Source organism: Natator depressus, chromosome 9 (genome assembly GCF_965152275.1).
Source record: "Natator depressus isolate rNatDep1 chromosome 9, rNatDep2.hap1, whole genome shotgun sequence".
NCBI classification, from domain to species: domain Eukaryota; kingdom Metazoa; phylum Chordata; order Testudines; family Cheloniidae; genus Natator; species Natator depressus.
This window is the reverse complement of record NC_134242.1, coordinates 88,624,095-88,649,258: the sequence shown is the minus strand read 5'-3', so window position 1 is coordinate 88,649,258 and position 25,164 is coordinate 88,624,095. Positions and strand designations below refer to the sequence as shown.

The following is a 25,164-nucleotide window of genomic DNA, read 5'->3' as shown; positions in this document are numbered from 1 at the left end:
CAGCTCCACAATCAAAAAAAAAAAAATCTTGTCCTTTGATGCGGAAGATAAATGATACAATATGCCAGAATTTAAGGAGCAAAAAGTTATTAATAAATATTAATTTAGATACAAAACCTGCTCCAATAGACTTTAATCTGGTCTTTATTTGGCCATTTTCTGACTCAAAGTGTTTTGTCAATATTAGTTAGGACTTTCCACATCACATGAAGGGAGAATTTTTATACCAACTTTACAGACAGGTAAACTAATGTAACTGAGCCCCCAAAGTATGAAAACCTTATAGTGACAGCACCAGCCCACTGAACTGAATAGAAAAGCCCTGCATTAGACACTGATTGAATTAAACCTTCTTAAACTACAGCTGGTTTGAGGTGGTCTTCAAATAACTGTTAGACAATAATAATAATTGAATGCTAATAGGCAAGTCCGGCTGCCATGATTTTTTCATTGTGATTATGGAGAGGCATTATGCCTTTCAGATCATCTCTTTTTCTTTTTCCTAACATTTTGTTATGTTCTTTCTTCTGTAACGTCTACCTTTCCCATGTATTCTGGTTAAAGTGGTGATCAACAGATTTCACATGGAAGTTTTGTCCTATTTTTTTCCACTGCTCCTTGTATATTGAAAATGTTTGCTGCATTAGATTTTCTTTCAGGTAGGGGAAAAATCTATTTGAAATGAAGTGGAAGGAAAGCGTTCAATAAAAGTGTTCAATAAAACTGACAAATCTGCAGGTCCCCAGATCTTAACTCATTTTTACAGAATGGGCCAGATTCTGAGTAATTTACACCACTGCAAATGAGATCAAAATTTGGTGCAATGTTGATTTCATGCTGGCTAGCTTTTCCTGCTTAGTTTTCATCTGTTATACATTTATATAATCACTTTATAATCTCATCTGCTCACTAAGAGTCTTTCTAGAACTTCATTAAATTTTGACAGTCATGCTTCTAAATTTGGTAATTTTTTTTTAAATGTACAGTGATGATTCAGCTGACAGGCAGCATCTGAGTCAAATCAGCTCCTGCATTTACCCAATTTTACAGCTGGACTGACTGAGGCATATGGAGGCCAAGTGATTTTTTCAAGGGCACACAAAGAATCTACATCTCGCACTAGATCACATAGCTATTATTGTCCTAAGTATGAAACAGTGATTTGGGAGGGAGAGGAAACATAAGAGTTTTTCCAAGCTTTCAATGAACAAATATTCAAATTACAAAACAATGAGCTCTACCAGAAAAATATTTGTTGAAATATTTTAAACAGCATCAGAATTTAAGAACCTAAGTCAAGCAAGGTCGTAGTCCACTGGCTATGTTGTAACTTACTTGTACTTTAGAAAGAACAGTTGTCAAGATTATGGATAATATGCCCTGGACTGTGGGCATCTGTCATGGTAATGTAGAGAGAGAAAATGACAAACTATCAATAGAAATCCATGTGAGAGTACAGGCATTAATTGATTGAATCCTTGGAACTTCACCATTTCTAAAGCGTAATGAGAGCTGACAGACACAGCGCTGTGGCTGGTGTATCAATACAGCGGATGTATCACTGCCAGTCTTTCAATCAGCTGTACTGACCATGTGCAACATGCGAGCTTTCCCACGGCACTAACCCATTAGGCAAGGGTTTTGCAAAAACGCAATATGTATATTGATTTTTGCTGATAAAAATATCAGGTCAAATAAAGGCATGACCATTCGCAGCAACATTTTCAATATACTCTTTGGGTCACGAGACACTGGAGCGCAGGGAGGGTGAAGGAATTCCCAGAGGGACGACACAGATTCTCTCTGGAGCGGTGCGGAATTTCTCAGCCGGCAAACGGGACTCAAGGGAGAGTCCTGGGCCCATTGCACACCCTGAGTAACCCCACTGTGGGACAAACCGGGACCGAGAGAGACCAGAGGTAAGGCGTTCCCCTCTCCTATGACAGAGCAGCTCCACAGATGCTGCTGGGGACACAGGATTGCCGGAGTCTCAACGGCTGCTGCATTATCCCCCTGTAGGGATGGAATGGTTCGTGCATGGGCAGAGTTACAGACCTACTAGCCCTGTCTTTGGTTCTCTTTCAACTTGCCACCACAATCTTTCCTCCATTGCATAGGCCTGGTGGGAGCCCCTGCAGTGCAGAGATCCACAGCGCAAAGGACCCCTTGCTAGGTCTCCCAGAAGCCAGCCACAACCTACACAGAGACAGCCTATTGGTTTCTCTATGTCCTGGCCCGTCTGCTCCCATGGGCCGGGGAGGAGGGAATGGAAAGGATTTAAAGCTTAACCATAGCAGCAAGGATTTTGGAGAACACTGTGCTCTTCCCTCCTTGCCATGCCCAATCATTACAGAACCGATACATTAATGAATTACTTGCATTAAGCACAAACAACAAAACGGTTTCCTGTATAGTTGTACATATCAAAACAAAACTGACTTTACTGGATCCAATTTGCAGCTGGCGTTCAGATCGCGGGGGCATGTTTTAAACCAATAAATCTCCTGCTGAGATGCAGAGTTATTTTTGAAGCAGTCAATAGGAACTGCCTAGCAATCAACATGGCATTCATCTTTTTTTGTAGTAAGTTTATTGAGTCAACACAGGCCTACAGGCTTGTATCTGCTGCTCCTTCAATATGCAGCTTCCATTAATAACCACAACATTTTTCATAGCAACAGCACTTACACAGAGCTTTTCATGTGGAAGAACTAATGAGGCCATAGGTGCGGGAACTAGGGGTGCTGCCACACCCCTTGGCTTGAAGTGGTTTCCATTATATACAGGGTTTACCATTTAGTTCAATGGATCTCAGCACCCCCACTATAAAAGTTGTTCCAGCACCTCTGAAGGAGGCCTCCCAACATGAGGGGCAATGCAAGGATCACTAGCCCCATTTTACAAATGGGTGTGGTTGGGGGCGGAGTGCTTAGCTGAGTTACCAAGGCCACAATGGGAGGCGGCGACATAGCCATAGTTCCCAGGGTTGTGGTCACACCACTCCCCTTTGCCAGCTAAATACATTCCACGCCCAAGTACTATACATTTGTAAAACAATAAAAAGGAGATGCACTCACCGTTTACTTGATGTTTGTATCACCTATTTAAGATCACCTGCATCGTTAGATCTCTGAGAGACTCATATTTTCTTTGTATAGAAAAGTCTGAAGAATCAAGGTCACTGTATTTTGCATGGATTTGGGGAATAAATATGGCTGCTGCATTGCCTCTCTGTAGCAGTGGAAAGGCTGGTGCATCTGCCCGGTCTTTAATCCTTCCTTAACTTGCGTCCAGAGTCACACACCCATCTTGGGCCTGCTGGGAGGAGCCTCTGTGGTGCAGAAATCCACAAGGGAAAGGAGCTGCTGACCCCTTTCTCAGTGTCTCTTTCCTCAAGAATAAATGCTGAAGACAATAAAGTCTCAAGAATACATAGCCATACATTCTACCAGGCCTGGGAAATAGATATCTTTTTTCCTAAGGAAAAGTAACAATGCAAACTGGCCCAGGACAAGACATACAAGGTTTGGTTGCAGCTTTGTCAACCATTTTCCTTCAGATAAACATGCCAGCTTAATTCAAGCTCAAGCTTTGATTCTTGAACTGAACACCATGCATCATGAGATGGAGCCACATACACGATGGTCATGCCCATAACCTGGTCCTCCATGCTTCTATCCTCCCTCAAGGCGCTCTCCTTAAAAACACCCTTCCAGCTGTAGCAGAACCATTTTGAAAAACTCAACCATTTTTGTAGGCCCGTGTGAAAAGGGTGCAAGGGGGAAAAGTACTATCCCTTTAAGGGACAGGCTGGAGCCTGCAGCCTGGGGATAATCAACAATGCCCCTGCCTTGCGCACTAGGGTCTGAGTTATATAAACAGGACCAGAAGAAGGCTGCAGACTCCAGTCGGTCCTGTATAGGGACAGTAACTTTTCCCCCATGCACTCTTTCTCCTGAAATCTACCAAAAAACCTGCAATCAGGACAGTGAAAGGGGGATTCAAGCAGCATTAGAATTCAGACGACACTGTTCTTCAGAAACTAACAGACAGGTTACATTCCAGCCTGACTTACTTTTTTTTAACATCTCAGTAGAGGATGGCTCTGCTTCGAGATGTGGTGGTGGATGCAGTAGCACCTTCTTTCTCCAAAGATCTGCTCCTTGCAAGCATATTCAGAGTCTCGTATACTGACTTTAGTTTCAGAAATCCATTTTGACTAATTTCCTCTTGTGACCGGAAGCCAGCTGAGGTCACTCAATTAGGGCAAACGGCAAAGAATGGGTCAGACAATCCCCAAAGCTGGTGGATATTCCAATGCTTAGATTTACCCAGCCAGCACTAAACAGGTTCTGTTATACCTTGCTGGTTACTCAGAAGTCCAAAACAGAGTTCCTTTAAAGTAACCCAGCCTCAGGCTTCCACCTAGTTACCCAAGTCAGATATGATGAGGATTAATGAAAATTTTATTCATCATATAAAAGAAAAGTTTCTACCGATCCCAAAAAATCAGACACATTACCTTCCAGGTTAATGAATATTCCAGATCTTACCCAAATACATGCTTATAGCCAATTCTTATTAACTAAACTAAAAATTATTTAATATACATATAGACATGAGTTTAATTCTTGAGGTTCAGATTCATAGCAGAGATGGCGAGCTTTGTAGTTGCAAAGAGTTCTTTTAGAATTTAGTCCATAGGTTATAGTCCAATATCATATTCAGGGAGTTCCAGCTTAACTGGGACCTCAATCTTGCGACTCGAACTTCCCCTGGTAAAGCTTAAGCAGATCTGAGATGACAGGATCAGGACCCAAGGATCTTTTATACAATTTCAGGCCTTCTTTGACAAGTTGGAGTCCCTTGGCTTATAATAGGCAATCAGGGCAACTTTGAAGTAGGTCCATCACCGGTACATAGCTACGCGAATTAACGTAAGGCATTAACGTAAGGAATTAACGTAAGGCAAGTGCCTGTTTTTCCACCATTCACAGATGATTGGTTATACATTTCAAAGAGAGATGAATACAGCAATATTCTATGTTTACAGTTCATTTAAATGCGAGGAGGTTCTTTTGATCTCTGAATTAACAGAATACAGCATAGACAGGGACTGTTGATTACATTGTTGACCTCTACCAATATATATGTCAAATATACAAACATTATCTCCCCATATGTCGTTAAGGGTTGAATTTGAGTAATTCATCCTGCAGGACACTCAACCCTTTCTGGTCATGTGTCACCTTTAGGCCTCCCGTTAGACCACCAGGGCAAACACAAGGCAGCGAGCTGGGTTCTGTTCTTGCTCACGCACCATCAACAGAATTGTTTACTAAATTCCACTGACAGGGCCAAATTCTGCCCTCAGTTTCCCCTCTCCAGCCCCCCTGAAGAAGATTCTAGAGTTGATCATAATGAGCAGTATTCTTACTGGCTTCAACTTTCAGAGCCCCTGAGAAAATTAGACCTGGAAGCTATTGAAACACTACAAACATGGAACCTCACCGTGGTCTTTGTATGACGAGCACAGCAAAACTGCACATTGAGGGCCAGATTCTGATCCCCTCACTCATGTTGAGTAGTATCTTACTCCACAAATAGTCCTACTGAGGTAGCTGCTAGTACAAGTCAGGGGATCCGAACCTGACCCTGAGTTACTGGATATCAAAAAAAGGATCCACAGCCTCTTCTACGCTCGATTGATCTTGTTAAAAATTTCCCACTGTTGCTACCATCAGCAGCGAAAGTGCTGATGGAGACAGGCCACTGGCTGCTCTAAGCAGGCATAACAGCATGGTAGTTAAAACACTCCCATTGTGATCAGCACTGGTCATAGTGAGAATGAGAAGTTTAAGAAAGAAAAAACCCTCTAGTGACAGTGAAGCTGATAACTGATAGGATCTTAATAAAGACTAATTTGCATGCAGAGAGAGTTTTCATCCTGAAACTTAAGAAAAGGTTAAAGGCCTTTTCCCAAGGATCACAAAGTAATAATAGCCACCAGGAAGGCTGGATAAGCAGCAAGATGATATTTAATATCAATAAAAATTCTCTGAGGATCACCAAGGGGTCATAATTCCCTGGGGCCTCAGACAGTGCTCGACTCCATGCCGTACAGAGATCTCCAGAGCAAGGAACAGTTTGTAGAAAAGGCCCTATTCATCACTTTCTTATTCTTGATTCAATCAAACCCCCTCTTGACCTCAATGAGGTTTGCCTGAGTAAAGAGCAGGGCCCAAAGCCGCTGAGTTCTTTTCCCCCACAGTTTGCGTTCCAGAGGCTTTTCCTGACAGAGTTTCTGAAGGATTTCTGCTACCCAACAGTGTCCGAAGCATCACACTCTGCCCTCCTAGTGTGCGTGTGTGTAGCACTAATGGAAAGCAGCTGGTGTGCTGAATTCTAGTAATGTAACAGGAGGAAATGCCTTTCATACAGCCACACAGGCTCAGTCTGTAATTGTGTGAAAAGCCAAAGGGATAAGAAGGGGGAAGGGCAAAATGAGACAAAAAAACATTCATAAGCTACCCTTCAAAACTAGGTGGAAATACAAACGTGTTAACAACACTGGAACAAGAAACACCGATGCCTCTTTATGTTGTATGGTGCAGCATCTCCATCAGTTCATTCCCCCTGTCTACAATCACAAGACTCAGGCCCAGATCCTCAAAAGTACTGAGGCACCTAACTTCTATTGATTTCAATGCTAGCCCTTCCACACTACGACTGTGCTACTTGCAACCGGGTTAGCCAAACCCCCTGCATAATGATCTACAGCATGTTTTCTCCAAGACGTTTTGCAGGAAAAAATATCCTGTCCACACAAGTCAGGAAAAGTATGCCAGAACCATGTTTTAAAGGATTGAAGCACATACAGTTAGGACCTCAGTGTGGGCAGGATTTTAGCCAATATTATGGGCCAGATAGATCCTTTGCTGTTGTAAAGCTATATTGATTTGCACCTGATAAGAAATTGGTCAAAACTTTTTCCCCCCCACACAGCAATTCGTCCTCTTTAAAACTGCCACCAGGAAACTTTTAGGAGACAATTGGAATGAGGCTGCCCATTCCCAGATGTCTTGTTCTTCCACAATGAACATCCATTATTTTAGGATGGGAATCAGCAGAGAGTTATCCAGGAATTGCACTGGGAGACTTAAGTGCATTGTTGGCCTTATGTGAGCTTTTCAAAGCTTCTTGAGCCTGAGAAATTTGGGGGTGGTTTGGGAAACATACATTTAAGATCCTCAAGGATACTGCAGAACGCTGACTTCACCAGTTGGAGAGTGGACACATCCAGAAAGCCTTGCTGCCCATGGAAATGTTGCAAGAGCTCAGCAACAGGAAATGTCAAGCCACTATCGCTAAACAGCAGACATTCCTCATGCTAACGGAGTCAAAATGCTGGAGACTTTGGTATCAGGATGAAACCAACACTGTGACTGTGAGACTCAGTCACTCCACATGCTTAAAAACAAAACAAAAACGATTCAAATAGCTAGGCAATGGGCATGCTGGAACTGCTGTCTACTTTTCTAAATACAATCCTTCCACTGTTACCTGGTCCTCTCCACCCCAAACTGTTTAGCTCCACATTTTGCATCTCATCCTACGTTTAGACCTTAAACTCTTTTGGACACAGATTGTCTTTTATATGATAGCCTAGTGGATAGAGCACTGGACCAGGACTCAGAAGACATGGGTGCTATTCCCATCTCCACTGCTGGACACTGGGTGAGCTTCATCACCCTGTGCCTCAGTTTCCCCATCTGTAAAATGGGGATAATGATACCAAAAGCACTTTGAGATCAATGGATGAAAAGCACTATGTAGGAGCTAGGTATTGTTGTTATAATTACAGTGCCTAGTACAATGGTCTTCCAGCCCAATTGGGGCCTCTTGCATTTTACCACAATACAAATTATAAATGGCAATAACAACAACAACATTGCTGGTCTACATCCTTGACATATCTACGTCTCACAGTTATCTCATCTAAAGGCACAATCTTATTGTAGGTAACAAAATCGAAAGGACCTGGACCCAAGAGAGAGATTCTGGAGTCTTTTTAATAATGAATTATACTTCATAAACACTAACAATGGTGAAGAAAATGGACTAAAACAACAATGAACTGAATGCCAGTTTTAAGACATCTGATATTAAGAGTGTGTCTAAACTTTTTTTAGATCCTCTCCAAAAACAGCCAATTATCCTTCAATTGGTAGGTTACAAAGTAGCTGGGGGGGGGGGGGAACATTTCACATAGATTGAATTTCCCTGGGCAAATTGGAATCCATGAGGATTTAATACAGATATTTAGTGACCCAGGAATTTGAAGTGCATGGAGGAAAGGAGATGCTGGCAGAAACTTTCAGAGGTTTAGCTGTGCCATAAGAATTCACTCTAGTAAAAAACAAACAGTCAATCCTCTTTAGGTTGTGAGAGTGCAAATAAAATGCAGGCTTGATAATCTCAGATGCTGCTCTTGGCAGTAAATTTGGGAAATCTCTCTTCATCTGCCCTCCCACAATCCAGCTGGTGGTAACATCTACTGCAAGTCCTCAGTGTGGCCCATTTTCGTGACGTTTTCACCATGACAAGATTTTGGCAGGGACCAGAGACCAGCCTCAGGAGGACAGAGAATTTCCAGCCCTCTAATGAATTTAAGCCCTTCCTGGAGAGAGAATCCCCCTCTGATTGGCTGCTTAGCCCACTGCCTTCCTCTTGGGGCTGAGCAACCAATCAGAGCTGCTTCTGGAAAAGCTCTGTCCCCTTCGCCTCAGCAGCCTAAAGCCAGTCTCAGAGGAGAGAGCTAAAGAGCCCAGCCGCTTAGGGCAACTCCCCTTCCCCGTCCCCTCCTAGGAGCAACAGGCACTGGAGGGCCCCAGCTTCTCCTCCCTCCCTTGGCAGTACCCTGCCTGGGAAGGAGCGGGGGGGGGGGGGTGAAGAGCTCCCGGAGCTGGCCCCCCAGCCTGGAAGGGAGAGAAGGAACCTCACTGCAGCACCCCCAGGCCTGGGAGAGTGGATAACCCCTGGACGGGCAGAGGGGGGCAGAATTAATAGGATGGGGGCTGGGTATGGGAACAGAATCAATTTAGTGATGAGGTGGGGGTCGAGCTCCTTCCATGGGATCTAAAAATCACCTCATCCAGTAAATGGCAATGGGATGCTGGCCAGTGAGAAAGTTAAAGCAGGAAGGCCACACTTCATGTGCACAATGGGATCAGATCCTCAGCTGGAGTAAATCAATAGAACCATTGCTGATTTACACCAGCCAAGAATCCAGCCCTTTGTATTTTAGACATGGAGGAGCACATGACACACTGGAAGAAAACAAGCGTCTATAGATGGTGCATCAAAGAAAATGCAAAGCAAATATTCGGAGAAGGAGCTGAAGGGACCAACATAGGGAAGGAGGAGGAGGAGGAGGAGGAAATAAGAACTGAAAATAAATATTAGAAAAAGAAGGGGTAGGTGGGGGCAGAATTCTGTAGGGTCTTTGGGGTAAGGCCATGAGCTGCAGAGAAGGAATTAAGGAGGGAGCAATGATACAATTTGTATTTTTTTAAGAAGCAAGAGGGATTCCACCTGGCGGGTTATTCTTGTGACAATGGGGCTTTTTGTACCATTAATTAGGGCCTTATTTAATTACAAATCTAGTAAATTCCCATTGTTAAACACTAGAGCTCAGCCTAGGTAAGGAGAACATTCACTTGATCTATGGGGTATTTTTAGAATTACTAAAAGAGCAGAGATCTGTTTCTTATCACAGCCCTTTCTTTGATCATTCATACTCTAAAATGTAAAACCTAAACCACAAAAACAGACCAACTCTTATCTGTAGGGAAACAGGAGAAAGTTGTCCAACTTTGCTCATCCCAGTAAAAGTCAGAAACAGAAAGCCAGCTTTTTACCTTAAATAATTTTCTCCGTCTTGATCTACTGGGGGTGAACACAAGATTTAATTCAAACTGCTGATGTGACTGGAGGCAGGTATTTTTAATCCTGGTGATTACTCAATGAGCTCTGGCTGCGTTTTCCTGCTGTCTGCCTTTTGTACCCTTGCTAGCGTGAACAAGTCCCCCTGAGCCTGGCCAATGTCAGCCTCAGGGAATTAGCTCCAATTGGATTTAAACAGGTGTCTGAGGTCACACACATCCATATGACGTCAAACACTCAGGCCACGTAGTAGCGATAGGGAGTAAACTTCACTATAATGATGGCACATAGCCTGTCATGCCCTGCAAGTGGGTGGAAGTTAGCTTTAAGATCAAGCTAGTCAGATGGTCTAGTGACTGATCAGCCATGCTTTTAGTCTTATCCACTAACTCAAAACCAACCAGACTGAAACAAAACGAGGAATAGGGCTGCATAAAATGTCCTTTGCTTGTAAGCAAAAAAGACAAGCATGTACTTTCATCCTGGGAGATTTGTTTCCTACCAATGAAAGAAAGTCTATCTAGGTACTTATACGGCCCTTGTCTCTCTCTCTCTCTCTCTCTCTCTGAGGATTGCCACCCCAGCAGACAGGCAGGCAAACTCCTTACGTAGATTATAAAAGCAGAATGGACTATTAGAATCATCTCATCTGAGCTCCTCCATAATGCAAGCCATAGAAATGCATCCAGTAATTCCTGTATCGAAACCTTAAATTGCAGCTCAAGAAGAGCACATCTTTTAGAAAGTCATTTAAAGGTGCAGTACACAGAAAAGAGAATTGTAACATCTTCCCTGTATTTACACAGCTACACCCAATGCTGTTACTCCGGAGAGGAGTAGCCAATTAAGAATCCTGCTGGCAAAAGCCCAAAGCTGAAGGCAGCAATGGTGTTTGCTGAAACCCATAGTGACACCACTTCATGACAATAACCAGGCCACTAACTGGAAGGATGCAGTAGCCCACAAGGCATCCCTATTCATCTATCAAGCAGCCCAGGGGACTCCAGTGAGGGAAAGTAGGACCTGTGGGTGGAATGACAGCATCGCCTGTTCACAGATATCTTGAGTGTGATGCAAAGACTTACCCACTTTCTGAATTTCACCTTGTTAACAAACATAACAAATCATAAACCTCAGACTTTTTTTCCCCCTGAGCTTGGCTGTTTCTAGGAGTTTTTCCTCCAGGATACCCACCTCTATGCTGTCCAAGCAACCGCATGAAAACCAACCAGGACACCCACCCACCATTCTCAATTTCTCTCTAGCTCAAAGGAAGATATTTTAACCCCTTTTGTAACTAACAGAAGCAACCTCGTCTGGTTGCCAAAGTGAATCAGCAAAATCACTCCACATCCCAATCAGGTTTCTAGCCACTGACATGTTGCTCCAGTTATATACGGTAGTTCGATGGCAAACAGAATTACACCAAAGGCAGCATGAGCCTTTTCCTTAGAGTTACATATTTCTCAAAACACATCCCACTTGAATCTGAGTGACTGTGTGACTCAAGAACTCCACAGTTGGACGAGAGTTATACATATGTTGTCTGGCAAACACATAGCCACATATTTCTCAGAATGAATAAGCATTAGTGAATTCTTTATGAATAAGAGTCAAAGAGCATGATTCACTTAATTAGCACCAGACTTCTGGAGTTACAAGGCCAAAAGAAACAGCCCCAACAAAAACTGTATGTTGGAGCACCCTCTTTGTTCCTTAACCATTCATGCCAAAGCTAACTCATGGCTCGTCTACCCCCAAACATTATACTGCTTAAACTATACTGGCCCTCCATACTAGGGCTTGCATCAGTATAACTATTAGGTTTCAGAGTAACAGCCGTGTTAGTCTGTATTCGCAAAAAGAAAAGGAGTACTTATGGCACCTTAGAGACTAACCAATTTATTTGAGCATAAGCTTTCGTGAGCTACAGCTCACTTCATCGGATGCATACTGTGGAAAGTGTAGAAGATCTTTTTATACACACAAAGCATGAAAATATAAAAAGATCTTCTACACTTTCCACAGTATGCATCCGATGAAGTGAGCTGTAGCTCACGAAAGCTTATGCTCAAATAAATTGGTTAGTCTCTAAGGTGCCACAAGTACTCCTTTTCTTATAACTATTAGGTTAAAACAAAAAACCCCTCCTAACTAGCATAAAAGTTCTGTGTAGATCATGCCTCTGTTTTCTAATCTAGATCATTCTGGAAAAGCTGAAGTGCTGGTGCTATCTTGATTGCAAATATAATAAATCAGCAATCACTGCTTAGAGTTTGTAAATAGCAAAGGCAAAATCAGATAAAACTGTAAGTGACTGTATTTTTGTGTGTTTGTACGCTGCTTAGCACAGTAGGGCCCTGGTCCATGACTAGGTGCTACCCCAGTAACAATAATTAATGAAAATAAAGATAAAAGATAAGAGCTGGGAAGAGCCAACAGGCCTGCAATTAATTTGTTTCTAATATTTTATTTAGTAAAACTCCTTGATTATTGTTTTACCAGCCTTGAAATGTGAACTGGAAGTGATTTGATTCAGGATTGAAAGGTTGTCTAATATCAGATAGAGCTTTGTGCATCTTCTGCTTAACTACTTTCTTACAATACTACTCTGAGCGCCAACTTTCAGAATTACAGCTTCCCCCATATTATGCCAGGGGGACTGTTTTTCCTTTCCCCCCTGTGATAGATTCACTCTGGTATCAGAGACAGCTGAGTGGCATTTGGCTCTAGGTCTCACTACACCAATTCAATTAAGTCCTGCATTTGAAGTGCAAATCGGACCCAATAAACAATTTGCTGAAAACAGCTGTAGCAAGGTTTCAACTTTGAAAGCCAAGTCTAGATCATCATATTGGAGATTTTAAACTCTTGGGGGCTCTATGTATGACAAGGAAATTACCGGCAAATCTCTCCAGATGGTTGGAAGGATACAAAGCCAGATACTTTAGGTTTGTCTACACTGCAACTGGAGCTCATGTGATTGCAGCTTGGGAAGGTGTACCCATGATAGCTTTAATCTAGCTTGCAGAGCTAAAAATCGCAGCGAAGATGTGGCGCAAGGGACCCTGGCACAGGCTGGACGAGCCCTGGATACGTACTCACATTGCTAATCCATGCCACAGTATCTTCACTGCTATTTTTAGCTGTGCTAGCTAGATTAAAGCTAGTATGGGTACACCTACTCAAGATGTAAGCACACCTCTGACTGTAGTGTAGACACACCCTTTAAGCAATACAAGTTTCCCTCAACAAAGACGCCACAATGAAAACTATGATTAAATATTTTCACATCTCAGTCTTCTAAAATAAGATAAACACAGAATTCACATTTAAAATGCTAGAAAGAGTGCCACGGTACAGGGAATCACCTTCACATCTTTTGGGGTTGTGTCTACCTTAAAGGGTTCTGTTTGATTTTTAAAAAGTGGGGAAAATTATTTCAGTTGTGTCGCCCCCAAATTCCCATTTGTATTACGTTAGGAAAATGTCCTTACTTGCTGAAATGGAACAACAACAAATACCCAGTTAGAAGGTTTGTGACGGCAGCCAATAAATATATCTGCAAAAACAAATACCATCCACAGAAATAAGGGGGAACAGAATAAAAATTAGGAGATATGGAGTGATTCATTACCTGCATTAGATTAACAACTGAACTTTCTATGGTAGGATGATCCAAATGGGATGAAATAACTAAATCAATGATCTAATTTTTTTTAAATGGTATGTCTGGTACCAACTGTAGCTAATCATATTGAATATGTCGAACAGCACTGGTCCCAGTATGGATCCTTGGGTGACACCGCTATTTACCTATCTCATTCTGAAAACTGACCATTTATTCCTACCCTTTATTTCCTAACTTTTTACCTGTTACTGATCTAGGAAAGGACTTTCCCTCTTATCCCATGCACTTTTGTTTAATACTTATATAAGACAACAAGGCCTGGTCCTGTAAACACTTACGTACCAGGCAAAGAGCTCATTACTGAGAGTAGTCCCAATGGTACAATGCCCACTCGTAATTGTTTGCACAGTCAAGCTCATGATTTGTACTGTCAACAATTCTGTTTCATCTCAGTAACAATGTTTCTTTTTAGTGGGGTGAGTATATGCAGCCTGAATTTCTTTATACAGTTCCCCTTCCTAAAAGGCTTCTAGCTAATCATTCTCATTTAGCAGAGTCTCATTGTAGCAGGCCTGAGCTTGGTGCCATAAGGAATCCCAGCCCTGGGCCAAATGTGACCATGTTCTGTAAATCCCGGGTTGGGTATTGGTTCATATCTCTGGCCTTTGAGTTTTCAGTACTACTAGACATATAGTTTGTAATGCTAAATATGCTATAATTTAGTTACTTGAATAGTAACGTTCCCTGATGCTCAGAACAAACTGCCAATTTTCAAAGACAAATATAGTGCGTTAGAAGCGACTTGAAATACTTGGCTGAAAGTTCCACACGCCAGCTCAGAAAGTATTTCTATAATATACTACAATTAAGCGCACTTAACTGGTCCACATTTAATGTGGTCACTAAAGATTTCACAGTGCCTTCCAAGAGTACAAGAGTGTGGGTGTTAACCCTCGTGTCCTGGCCCAAAATCCAGTTTGGGCAAGTATATTCTGCCTTCCTCAATTCCCCTGCACTTTCAGTGGGCTACTGCATTACTCTAAGGGTTCAAAATTGTTGCGAAAGGGTGTTTGCATTATTACCTGGATACTGCCTTTGCAGAAGACAGCAGAGAAGTGGATTGAGAGATTGCTCATAATGGTTTTTAATGTACTTTGGATCCTTTGGAGGAAAAGTATTATAAGATACTACAACTAGGATGAGAGCCCCGTGAAATTCTTTTTATTTTAATTTTTTTTATTTTGGATGAATTTCATGTTATTTCATTTTATCTATTTTATCCATGGGATTTGTTGGGGGGGATCAGGTCCTGCCCCTGGCAGGAGCAAGGGGCTGCAAAGCAAGCCTGCTCTGCACTCACCTTGCAGTGGCAGGTCCTGTCCTGCAGGCCTGGGCCAGGCTCTCTGCTCCATGTGTTGCGACCTGGAGAATGCAGTTGCAGTGCTGCCCAGGTCTGGCCCAGCTGCCCCTCTATCCTGATGGCCAAATTTGAGTCAGGAGTGCTGCACCCTTGTACTTCAAGTTGCAATTTCCAGAGTGGGGAACTGGGCCCAGCCCTCTGGAACAGGAGCAGCAGGAGCCACTGCTGCTGGGTGAAGTTTTTCATTTTATTTTGTGTTATTTCAGATTTGCAAAAACCATAAGGCTCTAACTAACCATAAGGCTCTAACTGACATTTGGTAAAATGTGTTTCCAATCTGTGCTAGGGGTTGTGGTGCATTACTGAATCTCATTACCCATTCAAATGAATGTCAGAAAGACCATGCAAAGTTCATCAGCATATGTAGTTTAATTCCAGTAAAGAGTATTGCTGGGAACACGGATTGTGAAAGCCCCATTCTGTTCAGTCAGCTGGGCCTTTCGGAGGTTGTGCACAGCTGGGGTCTCCTCATTGAGACATATACAACCAATCCTTAGGGCTTTTATGTTCAGTGTATGTGGAAATGTTGATGGGGGAGCACTACCTCAGTAAGGCACCCTAGTGGGAAGGGGGTAAAGTGTGTGTGGGGGGAGGTGTAGTAGTATATTGGAACTGCTAGTATATTGGAATCCACTTCCTGGATACTACAGTGCTCATAAGCGATGGTCACATAAACACCACCCTATGCCGGAAGCCTACTGACCGCTATTCCTACCTACATGGCTCCAGCTTTCATCCAGACCACACCACACGATGCATTGTCTACAGCCAAGCTCTACGATACAACCGCATTTGCTCCAACCCCTCAGACAGAGGCAAACACCTACAAGATCTCTATCAAGCATTCTTACAGCTACAATACCCACCTGCTGAAGTGAAGAAACAGATTGACAGAGCAGAAGAGTACCCAGAAGTTACCTACTACAGGACAGGCCCAACAAAGAAAATAACAGAACGCCACTAGCTGTCACCTTCAGCCCCCAACTAAAACCTCTCCAATGCATCATCAAGGATCTACAACCTATCCTGAAGGACAACCCATCACTCTCACAGATCTTGGGAGACAGGCCAGTCCTTGCTGACAGTCAGCCCCGCAACCTGAAGCAAATACTCACCAGCCACCACACAACAGAACCACTAACCCAGGAACCTATCCCTGCAACAAAGCCCGTTGCCAACTCTCTCCACATATCTATTCAGGGGACACCATCATAGGGCCTAATCACATCAGCCACACTATCAGAGGCTCGTTCACCTGCACATCTACCAATGTGATATATGCCATCATGTGCCAGCAATGCCCCTCTGCCATGTACATTGGTCAAACTGGACAGTCTCTATGTAAAAGAATAAATGGACACAAATCAGACGTCAAGAATTATAACATTCAAAAACCAGTCGGAGAACACTTCAATCGCCTTGGTCACTCAATTACAAACCTAAAAGTGGCAATTCTTCAACAAAAAAAAACTTAAAAAACAGACTCCAACGAGAGACTGCTGAATTGGAATTAATTTGCAAACCGGATACAATTAACTTAGGCTTGAATAAAGGCTGGGAGTGGATGTGTCATTACACAAAGTAAAACTATTTCCCCATGTTTATTCCCCCCTCCCCCGCTACTGTTCCTCACACGTTCTTGTCAACTTCTGGAAATGGCCAACCTTGATTATCACTACAAAAGGTTTCCCCTCCCCGCTCTCCTGCTGTTAATAGCTCACCTTAAGTGATCACTCTGGTTACAGTCTGTATGGTAACACCCATTGTTTCATGTTCTCTATGTATATAAATCTCCCCACTGTATTTTCCCCTGCATGCATCCAATGAAGTGAGCTGTAGCTCATGAAAGCTTATGCTCAGATAAATTTGTTGGCCTCTCAGGTGCCACAAGTCCTCCTTTTCTTTTTGAGGAATTGGGTAGTATCCCTTTAAACAGTTTGAGCTTTCTGTGTTCCATGCTTAGAAATGTGCCAGACCAGCTGTGTGTGTGTGTAAGTAAGTAAAACTAAGCCTTGCATGTTGTGTATAGCTAGTGAACAGTTATTTGGACCACACTGTGCCAATGTGGTTCCTTCATATTACATTTCCTGTGTAAAGAACACTCAGCCCACACCCTATATCCTCTCTTCATAGGGAACCCCCCCTCCCTCACATCTGCACGGAGTACAAACCCACCAGCCAGCCCAACCCACTTACCCATTTCCCATCCACATCAACTCCTGCTTTTGAGGAATCACTTCCTCAAAATGTTCCTCAGGAGTGGACTGTGGCATTCTGTTTCTAGGAACTACTTTTTGTAGTAGAGGAATACACTACATAAATAACTGCAAAAAATGATTTTTAAAGTATATATTTAAAATAATGAATAAAATTAAAGAGCCAGAGTCTAACGATAGCAATAAGTCCATGCAGTTCTCAGCTACTGATGACGAGGCACTTCTTTGGTGCTTGAAAGCATGAGATTCTAACAGCACTCCTCAGGCATAAACCAATAGCATAATACTACACACTATGGGTGAAATCCTGGCCCCAATGAAATCAGTGGCTAAGCCACCATTAACTTCCATGGGGCAGGGATTTCATCCTTTGTTGGTGGAGTTTGTGATAATGGAACGCCGGTCATTGGTGGCGGGATTGAACCTGGACCTCCGGAGCATAGTGCATGAGCCTCTACTGCATGAGCTAAATATGGCTGTTAGCTAAGGCTGTAGAGAAAACTCATAAATCTTTCTCTAAGTGGTCTCGGTGCCACTCAATGGGACAGAGTCCCACACCCAGGAGGTGCATGGTTTACACTAACAAGGAACTCAGGGCCATGCCAAATGAGTCCAGGCATAAAGTTTTCATGGATCCCAGTGAACCCAGGCTTCTGGATTTCACACAGGAATAATGGGAGCCAACTATTCCGGATGGTCTTTATTTTAAAAAATTTCTCTGTCCTGCGGTGTAAAAAGACCCTCACTGCTTACAATATATTATGGTGAATATTTGCAATAAATGGCTGTTGTCTCCCCTTCCCCGATTGTCAAGAGTTTCCATTCCCTGACCTTGGGCCCCAGCCATGCTGCTTTCCAGCAAGGTGCCGGCTGTTGGGCTTAATTGCCAGCTGCAATCACACTTTCTTGAACCAGTTTCACAGTTTATTTCTGGTGGGAAGCTGCACATTTTTACCTTTTGAACTCTTCAGACTGCTGAACTCAGCAGAATGGGTGTTTTCCCTGCAAACTCTAATTCTTGCTGGCCAGCTCTGCAGGGAGAATGAAGCTACTTGAGTTACATCAAGACTTTTAAGAGTGAGACAGGCTTTGGCAGCAAGAGTATTCTTTACAAACTCTTTTGAGCCATAATGTATTAGCTGACCTAATACTTCATTGTTAGAACGGCTGCTAGCAATTGATTTTTTACCAAGTACATCTCTTAGGTTACTAAAAATCTGCTTAGATTATGTGGCATCCGGCCAGTCAGAGTATCATGTGAGTGTGTAGTAAACCACCGTGACTCTGGGAGGGGTGCACACACTTCACTTTCTTTGTGAATATTAGTAATCCTGGGCATTGTTCAGCAGTAAATCACTATCCAGATAAAGCGAAATTACCTGACATTTCCTCTGGTTGCAGTTGAAAACTGCCATATCACATGGATATTCAGGAGAAAACTGGGCGAAATCCTAACCCTACTGAAGTCAAGTGTCAAAATTCCCCATGATCTAAGGGCTGGTCCACATGATGCGTTACTGCTCAGCACACCAGGATGTGAATCTGCAGCGCACCAGCTCACGCGCGGCAACGTTCTGTATGGACACTGCTACAGGGCTGTGAGAGTGTTGACAGGGGACATGACTGCAGCGTGCTGTAGGTTTGCACCCTGGTTTGCTGCTCAGTAAGTATAGACCTGGCCTTAGCTACAGGAGCCTCTTGGGGGTGTTCTATGGGCTACAGTGCTGCTCTGAATATCTGCAGTGCTGTGTACTGCAGCTCCGAGTCACTCCTCTCCCCCTGCTCCTCCACACCATGTACTCCGGGACTTGCAAGGGGATCCTCAGGAGGAAGCAGCCTTATTGCTATCTACCACAGCGCCTGCCCTAGGAGAATCCTTCCAGATACACATCCAGGCCTTTCAGGGCCTCTTTATGCTGCTCTGGCCCTTTTCCCCAACCTAAAGGGGTCAGAACAGGAGTGAGGATTCCACGTGGAGTTTGTAAGATCAGGAGCAGGACCCCAAATAGAATTGATACTTTAGATCTATCCATGGCTTAATTCCAGTGAAGTAAATGGAATTATGCCAGGAATGAATCTGGCCCATTGCCTTGCACAGTGTATGGCTTGATTACTGAGCAGTATCAGTGTGAAGGTTTACATTTAGGGAGGCTGTTTGCCGTGGCTCAGGAGTTACTTGCATGCTAACAAATATTAAAGTTCCACACATCTTGTTTATTGGCTTGCTTTACTCAAAGCAAATTCCTCATCATGTACATTGTAAATGTACGTGAAGTAGAGCTCTGCAGTTTTGTCAAATTCCCAGGACTGACACATCATGGCAACTCAAAACGCTGGGAAAAAAGTTCCTAAGAGTCCCATCAAACAGGCACGGTGTGTCCTTGGGTTTGGCCTCAAAAACATAAGAGGCTTCTGACTCATTTTCAAGCTCATTACTGTGGACTTTACACTGGCTTTTCAGATATAGCACTCAGCAATAAAAGATTTTAACCTGCCATCTTCTTCCTCTCCCGCTGTCCAACCTCATTACAGTATTATATGCACTCAATAAGATGGTAACAAAGATAGTCTAACAGAATGCATTCAGGAATAGTCATGGCTCCAGGAGTCTTTATCATCAGGGCAACACATCAGCAATTCTAGTATGATTCAGTGGACAGGGCAATGCTCTTGGTCTCATGAGACCCCAGTTCGGTTCCCAGTTCTGCCAGTGCCCTACTCTGTGCTCTTAGCTTGTAAACTCTTCAGGGCAGGAACTGTCTGTGTCTCTGTTTGTACAGCACCTCACGCTATGGGATTCCAAGGGGCTACAGTGCTGAAAATAATGTGGGGAGAAGTGGTCTGCTCCAATGGAATTAAACAAGAATCATCTCAATATATCATTCCATCGCTAACGAGACTCCCGGATATCTCCAACTGTGTTTTTTTATGAATTGGTCTATGTCAGCATGATTCAAAAATCCTCTTATAGTGATAAGGAGGCCTGGAGAAGATAAGATTTTGGTTCATCTGGTTCTAACTAGGCCACTCAGGCAACATAGCTTTCGAGTGGTTCTAGAAAGTTACCTTTAAATAGCCCTTCTCCCAGCTGGCTGTAGTAGAATTCTGAATACATAATGGTCATTCTTCATCATAGATACTCTGACAGCATTTTACAAATCCCACTAGAAATACACACACACGTGTTGGTGCATTCAGTCTAACTATTGGGGAAGGAGGTGCAGTAATTGTGCAAGTCACTGCATTGGGATAGATGTAAATAAGCACAGAACTGGAGGTAGAGCTGTAAAGACTAAGATAAACTATTCCACAATTGCTATTCCAGCATACCTCCCAGTGTAGACATTCTGTTCCAGGACAGACTTTTATTCTGAACTGGAGTATCTGCCTGGGGGACACATGGGGAGCTATATATATTGCTCCTAACAGCAATAGCTATTCTGCTCAATTGCCCCATGTAGACAAGCCCTTAAGGTCAAATTCCTAACAAACCACATAAAAACTTAACCTTGTGCTCCAAACTGTATCACAATGGGTTTTTTTTAAATAATAGTTTTAATTGGCAATAGCCAAGATCAAAGTAGAATATGAACATCAAAAGTGAAGATTGCAAAGTGCTAATAATTGCACTAATCCACCCAGGAACTGATCACAAGACTAAGATGACAGTTTATGAAATGGAGTCAAAACATAAACCCAGTGCAGCACCCAAAATAAAGAAAGCCAGGATTTTTTTAAGGAAACAAATGCAAACAGTCCATTATTCCACATTACAAAGATAGAGATTCAATGAGATAGGTTTTGATTACGTCTGTAATCTCTATTTCACTGAAGCCTCATCTGGCAATTTATTTACAAATGTTCTCCCAGATTACAGGATCCATTTTTGCCTCAGTCACACTGGATGCTGAATGATTCCTAAGAAAAGTGTTCGAGCAGAAATGAAACAAAAATCACTGGCTAGCCTAAGTATGGGGAGTGGTGTTTTGAGAATGGAAGTAAACAATTATATTTGCCTTGAAAAATCATTTTCTTGGGTTCCTAATTTAAGACATGAGGTGGCTCTCTCACAAATGCAAGTGGAAACATCTACCTCCTCACCAAGTCTCCCTCTTGGCTTATTTTGTTAGCGATGGGCACATTCTCTCTTTGTGTGAGTATTACTTTCTCTTCTAAATATTTAAAACCTTTTTATAGATTCTGGCTGAGATATTCAGAGGTGCCTAAGGGAGTTAAAATCCAATGGAAACCCTAGCTGAAATACAATGGAGTTGGGTGCCCTTTGAATGTCTGAGTCTCCATCAAAGGAATCAATGCAACAGGCTCCTGGACTGAAGTATATAATCTGAGGAAGGGTGGGGAGAACAGAGGGTGAAATCCTGCCCTTATTGAACTCAATAGGAGTTTTCCCATTAGCAGGATTTCACTCACATATTTAACAACGCTGCACGACAGAAGGATCATGAGTTTATATCTTAAATTTCAAGATGTAACTTTGTTAGCCTTTTACTGCTATTTTCCTTCCAGTAAATCTTGTACTGTATTATAAGCAGAGAGCCCTCTACAGTCTCTTCACTTAAAATATCAGTCTCAAAACCACTGCACAGCTTTTACAAACAGAATATTTTGTTCTGTTCCGTATCAGGGAGAGTATCAATGGAAAAACCAAGGTGTCTCCATAGTTGTCTCAAGCACAAATATAAGCATACAGTGTTAGATTTTATTCTCCCTTCACAGCTGGCTCCACAGACCATGACAGTATAGCAACCAAAATTATATATTTTAAATAAAATCAAAGGACAATTGGACAATGGAGAGCAAAAATGAAAAACACTTTCAGCCTTTATGTTCAAAAGCTGTGCACGTGAATTTCTTAAGTAGCATCTAATGCTATGACTAGCTGAATTAATGCAGCTCTTTGAAACTAGTGTGCATTTTTCTGTGTTTCTTATTTTTATTCATGATTGTACAACCAATTTAGGTAATCTGGAAGAAAGATTTTTCTCTTCTTTCAATGTAATGGGACAAAAATCTTTTTAGGGATAGTAATTTTATTTGGTGCTATAGTTCTTAATCATTATATCAGAGACAGAATTTTAAAGAATCCACTAGAATCAACTAACTTTAGAAAAGGTAGAGGGGGAAAGGTTAGAACGTCACTTACTTTTTACTTTTCAGGCAATTGTAGAATCCAGCCATGGTCCTTCAAGTGAGAGATGTTTAATTCATACTCACATGTGGATGCAAGCACAAAGGTTCTGCAGCTTAGAATCCTGCTCCCCAAATGCCCACACACATACACAAGAAAGCCAGCATGCCGATGCAATTACTAGCCAGATAAAGTTCCTGATCTGAGGCCCACAGTCTCTGCTGAACTGGGTCCAAGGAGGGCAGTGCTTGTTCCATAAATGGTTATGAAATGTTAACTCCCCCTTTTCCTGTCTCTCTCCAACTTTTGGAAAGCACAGCATCCTAAGTGAAAAATACCATATGTTATTTGACTCTGTCTCCCTACAGGGCTAATGAGGGACTCCGTTGTAATTAGGATGTGAAGAAGCCCTGAGGAGATAACCGTGGTTTTTATCAGAGAAAGGCAGACAGAAAACAGTGTCAAGAGCTTTGAAACAGCAATAATTTTTTTAAAAAGGAAAGCCACTTTTCAGCAGTTAAGAAGTAGGGGACCCTTTCAGACACACCATCTATAGTGCAAAAATAGGCATTATGCTACCTCAGTGTAAAACATCTCTATTTCAACAAGCTGCTTTGGACACTACCATGATGATGATGATGAAATCCCATGCAACTACTGTAAACTCACCCCAAAAGTTTACTTTTGTAAATTAACAGAATTTGCTTGGAGTTTAGAGTATCTAACCAACCCATTAGAAAAGGATTACCTGACAATGTCCTTTTAAGACAGTCATATTTGTACTGGATCTCTCCACTACCACGCTACATTGCGCTAAAAAGAAAGGTACCATTTAATCTTACCACTAATATGGGGCTTTTGTGGGGTCACTAATCAAATGAGACTACAAAAAGAGGTAACTAAAGTATTAATATTCCCATTTTCCCCAGTATTCAAACTGGGAAGCTGAGGTGCAGAGGTTAAGCAACTTGCCCAAACTCAGACACAGTAAGCATGTCAGTGACACAGCTGGACTATAGAACTCAGACTAAATCTCCCTGTCTCTAAAACATTCAAAAGTTTTTTTGATTACAAAAGTCACTGTACAGATGCAAAATGCAGTAACAACTGTGATCATGTTATCCAGAAAGATGTCTTGCTTTCGGTCCCATCTGCATTATATTACAGATACCTATTTTACTGGGTTCCAAGTTTCTATCTTTCTGCAAGGCTCACTGTAGGATTGCACAAAGCGGGCTACATGGATTCTTTTAGATCTGTCAGCAGCCTTAGGCACCACTGACCACGTGATTCAATTGTAGACCCTAGCAGGGTGAACTAAGCTGCTCTTGAGTGGCTCTATTCCAGTCTTTTGAGATCATAGAATATCAGGGTTGGAAGGGACCTCAGGAGGTCATCTAGTCCAACCCCCTGCTCAAAGCAGGAGCAATCCCCAATTTTTGCCCCAGATCCCTAAATGGCCCCCTCAAGGATTGAGCTCACAACCCTGGGTTTAGCAGGCCAATGCTCAATCCACTGAGCTATCCTCCCCGATAACCCAAAGGGTAGTCGTGGACAATTGCTCCTCTGCTCTGGGGCCCGCAGAGATCCATACTGCTACCTCTTTTGCTCTACCTGGTGGCTAGAGTGGTTACATACGCTGCAGCATGCACACAACATTCAGCTCGATGTCTCTATCATACCTGACCCAGACAGAGCAATTAATTTAACTATCCAGTGCTTGGATTAATTTGCGGTTTGGATGAGAGCTGGCTGGCTGTGATTCAGTCCTGGCAAGACTCAGATGTTGTTGGCTATGAGAAGCCAATGGAAGAGTGGACAGAAGGTATATCCCCACCCCTCATTAAAGGAGCGTGTCCACCATTAGTAAGACAGGGCACAGCTGGAGCGTGCCGATGGGTCTTGGACTTGTCATGGAGTCCAGGTGGTGGTTGTGGCAACCAGCACTTTCCCCCCATATGTGCATGGCAAAACAAGTGTGACCATCTCTTCCAGTGTGGGCCTTGCCTTGATTACGCATACCTTTGACACCTCACATATAGACTGGTGTAATGTGATCTATAGAGAATTATACCTTGGGACCACTCAGAAGCTGCAGTTGGTACTGAATGCAGCAGCCTGCTTAATAAGGGGAGTTGCGTATTGGAAACATATGAGGCCAGTGCTACATGATCTGCACTGGCTCCCAATAAGCTTCCAGTTGAAATTCAGAGGGTTGGTTTTTAGCTATAAAGCCCTAAACTGTTGGGGACCTTGATGCTTGAGAGACACCTCTCCCACAGCTTCTATACTGATGCAGTGATCAGCAGGGCTGTTCAAGCTGGAACTCCATCAGTGTAAATGACAGCCTTCTCTCCAATGGGTCCTCAGTTTTGGAACACGTTCCCTCCATCACTTCCCCACATTTGTTAACTTTTCAGGCACAAGTCAAAGCCTGTCTTTTTTTCTCTTTTCTCCAGTGCTTCTGAGGAAGGAGGGAGGGAGGGGGAAGAGGGGGCTGAGGTAGATATATTTATGAGCAGTCCTTTATTTATGTTGCGATGTTAATTTCTGGCATAGACACCCTGAGCAGAAGAAGGGCCTCAGAGTGTCCATGTTATAAATCTGAAGACATAAATAAATAAATAGCAACCTACCAAGTCCTAAAACATAGCCAAGGGTCATCCTCCCCCGTCACTGTAGAGGGAGGACAAAGTTTAGTAATGACTGCCTTTTATTGCCAGAGAACTCAAACAACAAGCAGTTTCATCCATCAGGGATGATGCAGGTTCAAGCAGATAAATGCATACAGTTACCCTATTTC

The 25,164-nt window shown here is 42.7% G+C and overlaps 1 protein-coding gene across 5 annotated transcripts in view; it reads right to left on the bottom strand.

Moving 5' to 3' along the window:
- KIAA1210 (KIAA1210 ortholog) overlaps positions 1 to 25,164 on the bottom strand; it is a 90,064-nt gene that overhangs the window by 44,531 nt on the left and 20,369 nt on the right. Inside the window, exon 1 of one of the 5 annotated variants that reach the window (XM_074962578.1) lies at positions 22,377 to 22,575. The exons of the other annotated variants lie outside the window; for them this stretch is intronic. Within the exon in view, the coding sequence (XP_074818679.1) occupies positions 22,377 to 22,411 (35 nt within the window). The 5' untranslated portion in view covers positions 22,412 to 22,575. Of the gene's footprint in view, positions 1 to 22,376; positions 22,576 to 25,164 lie in introns of those variants that run through there. 5 annotated transcript variants of the gene reach the window in all.